Source organism: Dermochelys coriacea, chromosome 3, assembly GCF_009764565.3.
Source record: "Dermochelys coriacea isolate rDerCor1 chromosome 3, rDerCor1.pri.v4, whole genome shotgun sequence".
NCBI classification, from domain to species: Eukaryota; Metazoa; Chordata; order Testudines; family Dermochelyidae; genus Dermochelys; species Dermochelys coriacea.
The window spans coordinates 163,607,824-163,622,105 of record NC_050070.1 but is presented as its reverse complement, the minus strand read 5'-3'; the positions used below and the strand labels follow the sequence as shown (position 1 = coordinate 163,622,105).

Here is a 14,282-nt window from a genome sequence, read left to right as displayed (position 1 = left end):
CAGGAAATCCATCTACGATTGCTCAAATAAGCATGAACAACAAATGAGAAATCTGACGCTGTTGACTGAAAGTTGAAGACAAGGACATGCTATCTTTAGTTTTCAACTGACCACTAAAAATAGTGCAAGGATAATAAAGATTTTAGAGACAAACGAGAGCGAGGATCTTAACTGTCACAGTTGAGGAAGTTGCACAGAATTGCTTTATATAGTTTTCATAGTAAACAATCAGCTAATCTGGATTTAGGATCCAGAAATTACATGGATTATATCTAAAATGATTGTGAGTGCTATGACAAGGATTCTGAATAAGAATAAATGGATTTTTGAGAAAAGCAGACTGAGGATATACAAAACAGGTTTTGAAAAGTAATTTGACTATCGGGAAAAAAAGAGTGCAGAATAAAATAGTAAGCTGCTGTGCTAATATACCACATTTCCCATTTTAAAGAACAAATGAAAGCTTTATAAAGAATAATGATGTAATAAGTAAAAAAAATGTTCAAGAGAAATATACAATTATAAAACTACATAGGATCTCTGCTACTAAAGTTGATAGGGATTAAATGAAAAGTAAATACGGGAGAACCTTGCTAATTTTCACCTTGATCATCATAGGCCTGATCCATCTGACAAAGAGTCATTGGGTTTCACCTCGCTCCTTAGCAAAGATTTAACAGTACAGTGCTCTAGAGAGGCAAAGGCTTCACTTTGTTTGCAAAATTACTAGGGTACTTTTAGTAATATACTAAGTAGAATCAAATTATTAAAACTAAACTACAGTTGTCCAAAACAAATTAAGGAAGTACACTCTGATGCAGAACTCTGTTTTCATGATGTTTGTTCATTTAGTAATTTGCAAAAATTCCTTAGGCTGCAATGGGTTTCCCCAACCAGCTTAATTAGCAAGCATTTACTGTATAAGAATAATGAGCACCACAAACAGAAGAGCGTTTTCCAAGACATGCACACACAATTTGGGCAGGAGAAAGCAGACACCAGTCAAGGTTTCCTTGAGACAAATAGAAATCAGAGACGGCAAGAAACACACACTTTGGTTACTCATTTTCCAACATACGGACACAGATTTTATTTCCACTATTAGATAAAGCTTTAAATTTATTATGGAAACATTTAATACAAGTGAAAAGGTTCTATGAAACAGATAGCGTAACAGCCCTAGGTGACATTTGAAATCACACTGAAAGCGTAAATTCCATCTGAAACAACAGTTTCTGCAGGCATAACACGTCAGCTCTATTCCCAGAAGAGCAAGAAAGTGACTAAGGCTGGCAATTAAAAAAGCTGAAGATATTCTAAATACAAGTTTGACATTAGTTTAAATGAATTAAATTTTATAAGATTAAGGAATTGAGTGAAGCCACATATGTAAAAGCAAAGCTTAGTGAACAGAGAGAATTGCCAGTTGAGGAAAATATTTGGGGAGGGTGGGGGGCGGGAAATCAGTCTTTAAGCACTATGTGTAGCTACAATAAGAGGGCTAGGTTACACTGCTATATAATTTGGACTCTCTCCTATTTGAAACATCTGCAAACCCTTAACTGGAGCAGTAAAGATAGTGATCACACCTCATCTAAAGATATACCTCCCTCAAGGGACTCTAACATACTGAAAGGGATTCTACTAATGTAAAAAGGAATAGCCTCTGTGAAACAGGCCACATTATTTGAATAGTGGGAAGGAAACAAAAACGCCAGATACAGATTGTGATATTTATCAAAGATAACTCAGCTCAGATGCATGGCAGTAGCAAGTTTTTAAACAAGTTTCATGCCTCCTACCCAAAATTTCACATGGTTTGATAAATCAACATCTCCAGCTCCCTGTTTAAACATCATACTGCACATACGGTTACTGTGACACACAGCTGCAGGAGTTAGAAAGAGCATTGAGGGGTAAAGAGCAACTCAAGAAGTAAACCTAAGATGGTTTACTGAAATACCTGAAAAAAGAAAAGGAGTACTTGTGGCACCTTAGAGACTAACAAATTTATTAGAGCATAAGCTTTCGTGAGCTACAGCTCACTTCATCGGATACATATGAAGTGAGCTGTAGCTCACGAAAGCTTATGCTCTAATAAATTTGTTAGTCTCTAAGGTGCCACAAGTACTCCTTTTCTTTTTGCGAATACAGACTAACACGGCTGCTACTCTGAAACCTGAAATACCTGAGCTATCTGAGGAAAGGGGGCAACTGAAATATTTCTTGGCAGCAGAAGAGAAAGCATTAAGAAATTCTGTATTCTCTCTGGCTAGTTTGGTTAGGATGAAACTAAAGCCAAGATATATATGGAAGTCAAATCCAAAAGCTAAGCTTTTGAAGTAAAATTTTCTAACACACCAAAGTAACTTAGGAGCCCAAATCTCATTTTCAAAAGTAGCTTAGGCACTCAGGCCACTTACCATGGACCTTCAAGATCAGAAGTAGGAGGACAACAAATGCAACATGGTCCACAGCATCTTGGGGGAAGAAGGGCTTTACATCACATGAGTGATGCTCTATGCCTGTGACTTGAAGTGTTTAAGTATTGGTGTGATGGTATGAAAATGGGGACGGGATCCTTACAGACTACTTCTGTCTGCAGCCCCAGCACATCAGGATAAAAAAGTTTCTCTCACACCCTGAAGAAAAATTCAATTCTACTCAGTAGATGTTCAGTTTTATTTTCTTGCTAGGTTAAGGAATTACAGCAGTTTTGTGACAGTCCAGATCTTTGAACAATTATTTTTATTATAATTATATGTATACCCACTAATTTGCAAATAATCACACCCTGGACTCTCACTCCAAACAACAAGAAGTGGCTTTTGCATTCGGGCACTATTTTTAGCCACGTAACTTACTCCAGCCCAGAATTCTTAAAGTTGGAATGTATAAACAACCAATGGTGATTAAAATCATTTAGCCAGTTTCCTCTCTCCAAACTATTTGGAAAGTACATTTAAGATAAAAAGAGCAAAGAACTAATTAGTAATAGTTTAAAAAGTGACATTTTAATCAGATAAACTAAGAATTCAATACCTACCCTTCTTCAACATTCAGAGAGCCACTCCAACCAACAGCATATTGCATTTCCTCCTTCCCCTTGTCGCTGTATTTCCATTTTGCTGACATTAAAAAAGGCATTGTCCATAAAGAATAAGATATTAAAAGGTAATTTGCAAAAGCAACATATTTCTATTCCTAATATTCCTCAATACAACACGTTTAGGTCAGTAACCAGTTTAAAAAACCTCTTACCACAGGAAGGCAGTATGTTCTACTGATCTGAGGAGAGGACTGGGAAACACAACTCATGGATTCTTTTCTCACTTCTACCACTTAGTGACTTTTGCATATCACATCACCCCTCTCCATGCGCCTCAGTTGACTAATTTATATTTTCTTAAATGAAATCATCAACCTATTTTACTGGAGCCATAAGGCTCACTTCAAACAGTGAGCTCCTCAGATAAAAGGTGCAATGAAAGTACAAAATACTATTACCTGGTATGGTTATCCACAATGAAATTAAAACCCTAGAGTCTGAGTTAACACAGAGGAAATTGGGCAAATCTACACTAGTTCTGAATATTTGATTTTCATAATTCCTTTAGTCACTTCCTAGTAACACTGGAAATCACAACAGACTTCATTGTTTCTACAAGTAGAAACATTTTCCAAATAGAGTTAGTCAAGAGTCACAGCACTTGATACAATACAGTACATCATGTGCTATCTATATGCCACCTAAAAACTGAAACTAGAACAAATACCACCCAATGGTTCAGAGGCAGCAGCTATCTATCCACCAGGTGAGCCAAAGGATAACTTCCTTGTGCATGAACCAGTAGGAGCCTGTTAAAGTTTAATTAGCTGGAAGTTGTTCTTACAGGCATCGTGCATTTCTGTCCTTCCATTAACTATATGAAACTAGTAGCTAATCAGTTTTTGACATGCATGATTCTGCAGGGAACAACAAATATGGGCTGATGGCTTTAAGAAAATGCAATCATTCCAATTTTCAGAAATCTCAGTTTCTGCAGCATTTATTTACAAGTTATTATCCCACCATACTGGCAACGACACATTCTGCTGCATGGATATAGTTTAAGTCAAAGTAAAAAGCCTGTAAAAAAAAACAACACCAAGAGTTCATGTCAGTTTAGCTTAATTTTTCCCAGAGAAAAAGCTTTAACACAAGAACACAAAATTTAACACTAACATAAAAAACAAATGTAACAAAATTAATACAGCCCAGAGATTTTGTCCAGAAAGCATAATTAATTGTAACATCTGCAAGGAAAACTACAGGAGATAAGATAGTTATGGTATATATATTATCAAATTATGCCTGTTAAAATGACTCAGACCTACAAAAAAAACAAAGGACCTGAGGGAAGGCTGAAACTTCAGATTTGCCATATCTGCTTGTACCTAGTTAACATATCACATGTATTACATAAAATAGTCCACCATACTAAAATCCCTGAAAATAGGGATTTATGATAAGAACTGCAATTGTTCACTAATTTAAAGTACTGGGCCATAAGTAAAAAATGTGCATTACATACTTACGCACTAAAAAAACAGCTTTCTGCTCACGAGCTATTACCATCAGATCATTTGCTGGTGACAAGGATAACACACAGTCTTGAAGCCAGTAACTTGTCTGTGTCTTGCAAGCGGATTCTTCTTCTTCTTCCTGTGTGCACAGTTTTAGTTAGTGTAGGCAATGATTTTCAAAGGTGTTGGTTGGTTGGTTGGTTTGTTTTTAAAACCACACATATGCCTTGCTTGCTCTCTCTCAAAACGAGTCTAGTACTCAATGCCCAGACACCAGTTTAACTACGGTATAAACTTGCAGAGCAGCACAAATCAGGTTTATTTACTTTACAATAATTCTTTTAACATATTAACAAAATAGCACATAAAGGAGAATTAGTTGGCTATTTGGATTCTCAAAGCCATGTCTCTCACCACAGACAATTAAGGAACCTAACAGACATGGAATGAGAGTAAAAGTACTATCACGGACTAGAAACCGTGTGAGTGAGAGTGTGAGAGCACAGAAGATAAAGTGGTCAGTTTTCAACATGAAAGGAGTTTCCCCAAGGTAACGCCACTGTTTGGAAAATATATTTACTTACAAAGAACTAAATTCGGTTATTACACTCAACAATCCTGCGCTCCCTGTGCCTTTACAGATTATGGGGCTTCAGAAACCAAACTCAAATGTGAGAAACACCAAAAAGTGTCCCACACATGTACCCAAAAATGTTATAGTTGAACAGCTCCCAAATCACAACCCTGCAAAAAAAATGTAGGAAATGTAGTTACACAGTACTGCTTCACACAGCAATGGCAGTAAGAACTGGCAATTAGGCCTAGTCAAAAATAATTTCCATCCAACCTGTTTTTAAACAGAAAACTAAGTTTTCAACTAAACAAAGGTTTTTCATAAAAAGTGTGCGCGCTTTCAGAGGAAAATATTGGTGTTTTTTTTTTTAAATTGAAAAACCAAATGCCCCCAAAACAAATGTCTTTGGTTTCTGGACAACATTTTTCAGTTTTCAAACTTCTGGTGCAAATCAAAATTTTCTGTGGAAAATTGAGATTAAAATTGTTTTGTTTTTGTCAAAGTTATCAAGCGGGGGTGGGGGATTTTAACTGCGCCCACACTCCCAATACAGTTTTAAAATGTTGACACCATGAAAGATAAAGAAAATAAGAATGGTATGGAGAAAGGGAAGCACACAGCATCCCTGGCATGGGAAGAGAGAATGGGGGAACAGAAAGAGCCTATTCTCCCCCGATGCAATGATGGCATACACAGAATCTCTAGCATGAGAGAGGGGAGGGGAGGGGTTGCAGCGAACCCCTGAAACAAGTGGTGATGGGAGGATGAAATTCAAGGAGTTGGGTGGGGGCAAAGAAAGGAATACATGGAGCCTTGGGTATGTGCATTGAGCTTGACCTGAAGAAGAAATTAAGCGTACAATCCTCCAGTTACAATGCTATTTTATCACTGATTACTATGAATTCTTTCTGCACCCTGCCTCACAGAAGCAGGACAGGTCAAATATTTTACACTCTGCTCTCCCCAGTCTCTACCTAAAACTGAGTTTTTGACCTAGGACTCCCTTGTAGACAAATATGCTGTTCTACCAACCTTAAGCTTAAAATCAGTTACTGTTCCTACATAATATTTTTGGAACTGCTGGGAAGGAAGTGGTTTAGAAGAACAAAGGGATGGAATGCAAATAGCAATACAAGATATGCAAAAAGCTACATACAAACTGCTCATCTGCCAAAAAATCAGTGTTAACAATAGTGCACACACGGTAACAGTTCTCATTCATATACTTTTGAGCAGTTGAAACATATGTTTTGAATGAATCGAGTTTTACATTTGTTTGAAAAGGTTCCCCCGCACCTCAAGTTAGCCAGCCCAGTCAAATTAAGATCAGTCTAGAATGAGATCTCATATTTTTCCACAATTTTTGTAATATTAGTCTTTAGATGTTAAGACTTGTTCAATTTCTTTTAATCACACACACTCACTGAATTTACATCTACCTAGGATGTTCAGATCTACCAGAATACATTTGTGTTTTTATTACTTTCTAATGTAACCAGTAGAAAACAGCATTATTTCAAAATTTTCAGAAAAAAAAAAAAAAAAAAAGAGATCCTCAAATACAGACTCAAGTGACTAGAAGATTGGTACTTTTGTTAAATGATTTAAATGACAACAAGAATGGAGATAATTTACAAAATCTCTGTGTTGTGTAAATGGCGAATAGGAATATAAGAAAAGTAACTTCATTCTACAGCCGTGAGTGCCATGCAACTTTTCATACTAAAGCCCTATGATTTCAACTCCAGTAGGAAGTGAGCTGTAGCTCACGAAAGCTTATGCTCTAATAAATTTGTTAGTCTCTAAGGTGCCACGGGTACTCCTTTTCTTTTTAGGAATTTTTTGTATCTCTTTATTCTTTGTCAGTCCAGCAGATGGTAGACTGCAGTAATTTACACATCCTATTGATGGCTAGCCTCTGCACCTAGCCAGTTGTAAAATGTCAATTATCCGACGCTTCCATATATCAATGTCATTGCATATGTCCACACATACTGTAATGGTGCTAGTAAATTCCTCTACAGTTTAGGGAGTGACAGTAAACAGGCTGACAAATATGAATGACTTCACTTCCTCTGTATATTTATACAAAATATGTACCTATCCATCAATTACCTGTTTGATCTGTATTGCATATGCACACCTGTAAGCCCTCTAACACTTATCTATACCAAGGAGGAATATGAAACAAAAGGACTTTAAGATGAGAAAGAGGTTTTTCCCTTTGCTGCCCATCATCAATCTGATTATCCTTGTCCTTGATGAGACAAGAGAAACAGATTCATTGCTCCAGTAAGAAAGCTATTTCTAGAACTATAGAATAAAGGCTCTGATCTTGCAACTTACATTGCAGACAGATGCAGGGGTCCGGCTACAAAGAGTCATCAATTTCAATAAGGAGCCACCTGTAGTTAGTTGCAGAATTAGGGCCCAATCTATCCATCCAGATATTCTACTTTACACCCCCCAACCCTTCTCTCTCCCCTCCCCCCCACACTCTATCAGAATGACTAAACAGTAGCAAGTTGCAGTCATTTTTCAAGCCCTTGCAAGAAGGCCACAAAGTTTTTTAACACACCCAAGAAAGAACTTTGTTCTAAGAGAAAGAATTAGTCAAAGCACAGTTTGAATGACAAGGAAAGTTTATCATGTGTAAAATAAACCCTTTGTACAGAAAGCCAAAGGTAATTAGTGTGGTTAAGGCTATTTTTAATCCCATAAAACTTCTGAAATTCAAGCCCTGGACAACAGAAGAAGAGAATTCTAGTTTTAGGGTTTGAGATTGTTTCCCATTTTCCTTCCCTCCTCAGAAACACATACACACCCACCCACCCTTTGGAAAGTTTTTTTTTTTAATCTTTCCCTCTTTTGCCCCTAGATAGTGCCGTTCCCTGGCCACCGCTGCATGACAGAGGGGTTTCTTTCACTGCAAAGGAAAGCCCACAGCACTGAGTCTCAGAGCCCAGGTCAACTGACTCATGCTCCTGGGGTTTGTGCTGTGGGGTGAAAAACAGCAGTATAGACATTCGTGCTTGGGCTGGAGTCCAGGCTTTGAAACCCAGTGAGTGGGGAGGGTCAAGGGACCCAGGCTCTGAGACTCAGTGCTGTGGTTTTTCTTTGCAGTGTAGATATATCCAAATATGAGATACTACCTGGAGGTTGGGGCCCAATAGCTACAGTTGTGATCAGCAGCAGCTGAAGAGAATCTGATACCTGATTACACCCTCACTCCCCCTGCTTTATGAGGAAAATCAAGACCTTGGCAAAGCTGGTGAGCCAATAGGAAGTTATGGGGGCAGAGGGATGAGGCCCACAGAAGGAGAGTTAATGTTGGAGTAAGCAGCCCCCCATTTATCATGGAGGGCTAAGTAGGATTTGAGTGGAAGCTACTAGCAGAGCAATGAGGCCATGAGGGCAAGTTGGTGAGTGGAGAGAAGAACATTTCAAGGAGGACAGCAGGGAAGAAGAGAATGGGAAAGTACCCCATCAAGTCATCGCTGACCGGCTCTGCTCCCTTCGTTTCCCACTGCTCTCTGTTCATTTCCCCTTCCTAGGTTTCACTGGAATTTCATTGCCTACTCAGCAACATCCATCCCCTCCCAGCTCCAGAGTTCTTCTAGGAGCCGACCTACCCTGAAGTCGGTGTCTGCTCTGCTTCCCTCTAGCTAACCCTCCGTAATAACTGAACTAGCTGATGAAGCTGCAGCCCCCAGGTGTGGATGCCCCCCATGCAGGAGTGAAACAAAGGTGGCAAATTATCTTCCATTAACCAATTATCAAACAAACCAAACAAAAGACACTCTTGTTGACTTACCTTACTCCTCTCGTTCCAGTGGACTACCGGAGTTGACTGGAGAGCACTCTGCGGTTGAATTAGCTGGTCTTCACTAGACCTGCTAAATTGACACCCAGTGCATCGATCGCAGAAGCGTCGATCTCTGGTAAGTGTAGACATGGCCCTAGTATCTCACCCTCTAAAATGGATTGTTCGTCTGTTCTCTCAAGGGAGGCAGAGAAAGGTTAACTTGGAACTTTCAGTCTACATACAGGTCTAGGGCAAAGAGACATCTGCAATTTTCCCCCAGAGCAGTGCAACAAAAGTACTTGTGGGCACACGAGAGCCAGATACCTGAGGGTGCACGTCACTATCACAATGAGTAATGTATAATTAACTTAAAAACTCAGTTAAAGAAAATTATGGACAAATAGCACCATTTACAGTATCATTAGTCAAGTGCCATCTTGGCCAAATGAAAGCTACTCAACAAATTAAACCAACAAAAAAGATTTGAGAGAAGACAAATCTTAGTGATAAAAGTGAATACATATAGACTTACAGGTTCTTGTGTTTCTGTTTCATCCCAGGCTCCCCAGCCGTCATCTTCCCAGTTTGGTGATTTATCTACTTTAAACAAAAAGATTAAAAATCATGAACTATAGCATCGAGAAGGAAATAATTAATTATGAAGGTGTTTTCCCCCTATGCATCACCAGTTTATATCAGACCTAAAGCTGCTTGGTACAGTTAAGAATAAAGGCAATCAACATGCATCCTGAAATATAAGATGCAGCATGCTGTATTTTTCATGAAAGTGATATTTGTATTTATTTTTAACACTTCATAAGTATAATTTCTAAATACAAGATAAAGATGTGGTCTAGGCACAGGAATGGGAGCAGAGAACATCAGAATCTAAATTCCAGTTCAGACTCGCTCCACCTATAATTCTGAGCAAGTAAATCAATCCCTCAACGGGGCCTCTTGGTGCTATGGCAATACAAACAATAGACAAAGCAATTTCATTTTTTCTCAGCTTCCACATGTGCCATATGAGGAGCAACACCAACATATTGTGAAGATTAATTTGCCAATTTCTGTAAAACAACCTGAAGCTGACAAAAATTACAAACGGTAATATCTTTTATTAGACCAACTTCTGTTGGTGGAAAGGACAAGTTTTCGAACTACACAGAGCTCTTCCTCAGGTCTAGAGAAGGTAACCAGAGTGTCCCAGCTAAATATAAGGTGGGATAGATTGTGAAACAAAGAGCTCAGGCATGCTGTAGGAGACTACTTAGAATGAAGGGGGCAATTAAGGGTAGCAGGCAGTAAGGTGCATTACAAATTTTTGTTATGAGCCATAAAACCAGTGTTTCTGCTAAGTCCATGATTTTTAGGGTCCAGAAGAGTTATGAATTTAAATTTGCAGGCTTCCTTAGAGGATGAAGACTGAGATCAAATATGGAGAGAGAGCTTTATGAAAAGTGTGTTTTTCTTTTATAATTTTTCCATCCGAGTTCATTTCAGAGCATAGTGATTGTCGGTTTTCATTCACATAGTTGTTATTGGGGCATTTGGTGAACTGGACAAGGTACATCACATGTTGGGATAGGTATGTGTAGGACTCATGGATCTTGAAAGGTGTGTTGTGGAGAACACAGATCGTTGTACAGTAGAGATGTCTAGGTTTTGTATCTGTTATTCTGGTGCTGCTTTGGTGTCCTGGTCTGTGGGGAGCTTGTTTCCAATTATGAGCTTGGCAAGACTGGGGAGCTTTTTAAAGGCCAGAAGAGGGGATTCAGGAAAGATTTATTTCAGGATTTGGTCCCCACCAAGTATGGGTTGTAATTGTTTGATGATACCTTGTACTGGCTCCAGGGTGGGGTGATATGTTACAACTAGGCACGTGAGGTCAGTGGAAGAGTTTTTTCCCCTCATATCCTGGGACCAACACTGCAAACAACAATGGATAATATCGCATTTTGCCATTTAAAATGGAAACTTCACAACATGAAGAAGGAACCCAGACTAATCAGCAACATCCACTGCCTAAGCAGATGCAAGAAACAAACAACATCCACAGAGGATTCACCATCTATAAGCCTCTGACCACTCATACAACTCCAAATGTGCTGAAGGACCTGCAGAAGCTCCGCAAAAGGACCTCAAAAAAACTGAGAAACCATCTCTCCTGAACCTTACATACTCCTGAAGAGACTACCTCAAACAAGAAATCACCACATGTTCCCACACACTGGAAGAAAAAACCTCAGGAAACCTGGAGATCATTCAGGAAACTCAAAACAACTATAAAAAAACCTGACAACAGCCATCCAACATAAAAACAAAAAGTGAAACCAACTACAACAATTCCACAACCAACAGACCACCACCTCCTGGAGAAACCACAACACCAGGACCCATCACACAGACACACCAACATCATCCATTTATCAAGACTGTTCTTAATCTGAACTGACATATCTACTCTGCAAGGGATTGAACGTCTGCCCTACTACTGAACCTGATAACATACTAACATGTGGAGAACTAGAAGAATTCTTCCTTTAATCATTCTCAAGGAATTCTTTAACAACTACCATATCCCCACCAACAGTCGTCCAAAAAAAGAGTCAACCTGCATCCCCAGAGATCACAAGCGACCATTGGGAAGATCAAAAACGCACTGGGCAGATCCCACGACAAAATTCTTTGGCCAGAAATGGAAAGAACATGCTCACAACAAAACAGAATGGTGTGGCATCGACCTGTATTTGTGGAGGGACTGACAAGGACAAGCCAGACAAAGGTGATTATGGTATTTTCTGTCTTACTACCTAGCCCTTTCCCAATGGTTCCTAATATTCTGTTAGAGTTTTGGGGTTTTTTTAGTTTTTTTTTTTTTAACTGCCCCTACACATTGAGCAGATGCAGTGATTGTTTGGCAGGCTTCCTGCTTCTGATGTACTTAAAATATTTTTTGCTGTTAGTTTTTTAGTCTTTGACTAGTTGCTCTTCAAATTCTTTTTTGGCCAGCCTAATTATATTTTTACACTTGACTTGCCAGAGTTTATGCGCCTTTCTATTTTCCTCTTTAGGATTTAACTTACAATTTTTATAGGATGCTTTTTGCCTCTAACCGCTTCTTTTACTCTGTTTAGCCATGGTGGCACTTTTTTGATCCTCTAAGTTTCTTAATTTGGGGGCATACATTTAATTTGAGCCTCTATTATGCTGTTTTTAAGCATTTTCCATGCAACTTTCAGAAATTTCACTTTTGTGACTGCACCTTTTAATTTCCCTTTAACTAGCTCTCATTTTTGCATAGTTCCCCTTTCTGAAGTTAAATGCTACTGTGGTGGGCTTCTTTAGTGTGTCCCCTGTCACCCTCCAAGGATGTTAAATTTAATTATATTATGGTTGATGTTACTCAGGTGCTTTAGCTATATTCACCTCTTGCACCAGATCTTGATTTAGTCCTATGTGGAACTCAGGAATTGCCTCTCCCACTGTGGGTCCCAGGACTAGCTGCTCCAAGAAGCAGCCATTTATGGTGTCAAGAAACTTTATTTCTTCATCCCATCCTGAGGTGACATGTACCCAGTCAATATGGGGCTAGTTGAAATCCCTTATTAATTATTATTAGAAAATTTTCTATTTTTCTCTCTAATCTCCTGGTGCATTTCAGTCACCATCACCATCCTGGTCAGTATATCCCTATTGCTATATTCTTATTATCAAGCATAGGAATTCTATCCATAGAGACTCTATGGTACAGTTTGATTCACTTAAGATTTTTTTTTATACTGTATTTGACTCTATGCTTTCTTTCACATATAGTGCTATTCCCCCACCAGTGTGATCTACTGTGTCATTCCTATATATTTTGTACCCTGGTAGAAAAAGGAAGATTAGAGAGGAGGAGGAGTAAAGTTAATTTCTTGGTGGTAGTTTGGAGGAGGGGGGTTATAAAGGATGATTGGTAGCTTAAAGAAATTCAGAAAAACTACCACCTATAATTTTAGGGTTTTCTCATAGGAAAGTGTTTGGCAGGAGGCCATGTAGTAGAGCAAGGAGCTGGAAGTTATGGCTCCTGAATTCAATCACAGACTCTGACTCAGTGTGACCTTGAAAAGTCCCTTTCTCTACCTCAGTTTACCCATCTGAAAAATGGGGACATTAATACTTCTCTTCTATCTCAGTGTGTTATAAGAGTTAATTAGTATTTATAAAGTTCTTTGTGACCCTGGGCTGTATTGAAGTGTCAATGAAATGCAAAACTTACTAAAAATAAAACCCCTCCTTTCAGATTAACACATATGCAAACAAAAATTATGGGCACTCTCTCATGTGACTGGAGGAATAAGAAGACTCACCTTTAGATCACTAGTTCAAATATAGATAAATAATAATAATAGATAATAGACAAAGCAAGCAGTAATCAGAAGTAATTACCAAAAGCTGTCCACTGGCCTAGGTGAGATCATGTCAATACAATTATTAGTACACAGACATGCATATCACAAGGATCATCATCAAATCAGTACCCACTGCTGCTAATCTCAGCAAAGCAACTGAACTACTCACTCTCCCTAAGAGTTCTTCAGATCAGGAAAGACGAATATTGCAAGAGAGCAGTAAACTACATTGATGCTGTCTGTGCTGCTTCTGTTCTGGTGATAAAAAGATTCTCTCTTTCTCCAGGATCTTTTATCATTACCTTTCATTAATACAAAGGCCATGTCTATACTGGCCTAACACAAAGTTTAAAGACTATGCCAAAACAGAGTTTAAATTTGGCTGTAGTCAAACAGCGCTCTGAAATAGTTTGACTAGCCAGATTGGAATGGGCAATGTTCTGCATCCAGTTGCTGTAGCTCCATTTGGCCCCTTTCACACTGGCCTGCCAACCAAACCATGTTAGAACCCACTATGGCAACAGCAAAATGAAAAGCATGCTTGCTTATGCACAGTTTTTCAATTCCGGTATTAGGCTACAAATATTTTTAAAAGACAAAATTTGCCAACAGTGTTGCTGAAAAGGCATTTTAGCAGGTTAGACCAGAACAAGCGTAAACTACAAAGCACACCCACAGATGAACCACCTTTATTAGAATTCAAAAGGTCTCTACCATCTGTAAAAGAAAGTGACTCAGCCAGCTTTAGTGAATCAGCACAATTCTGATTTTTCAGGCACTCTTTCATAAGTGACAATTTTTCAACGGTCAATTTCTCATCTTGGTTTGTAATCAAGTTTGAGAATTTTCCAGAATATGGATAAATTAAATTAATAAGAAAGAAGGAGTAAAATGTTTTCCATCTGACACTGTGACCACCATTTTGTCACAGGAAGAAGAGAGA

The 14,282-nt window shown here is 38.6% G+C and overlaps 1 protein-coding gene across 5 annotated transcripts in view; it reads right to left on the bottom strand.

The window, feature by feature from the left end:
* The window catches only part of RAB3GAP2 (RAB3 GTPase activating non-catalytic protein subunit 2), a 70,590-nt gene that overhangs the window by 41,796 nt on the left and 14,512 nt on the right, over nt 1-14,282 (bottom strand). For 2 of the 5 annotated variants that reach the window (XM_038395323.2, XM_043511736.1), the window contains exons 2-4: nt 9,478-9,545; nt 4,579-4,705; nt 3,047-3,128 (exon numbers count right to left, since the gene is read on the bottom strand). In XM_038395323.2, the coding sequence (XP_038251251.1) occupies nt 3,047-3,128; nt 4,579-4,705; nt 9,478-9,545 (277 nt within the window). Of the gene's footprint in view, nt 1-3,046; nt 3,129-4,578; nt 4,706-9,473; nt 9,546-14,282 lie in introns of all 5 variants that reach the window. The other 3 variants (XM_038395324.2, XM_043511737.1, XM_043511738.1) reach the window with 3 other exon arrangements.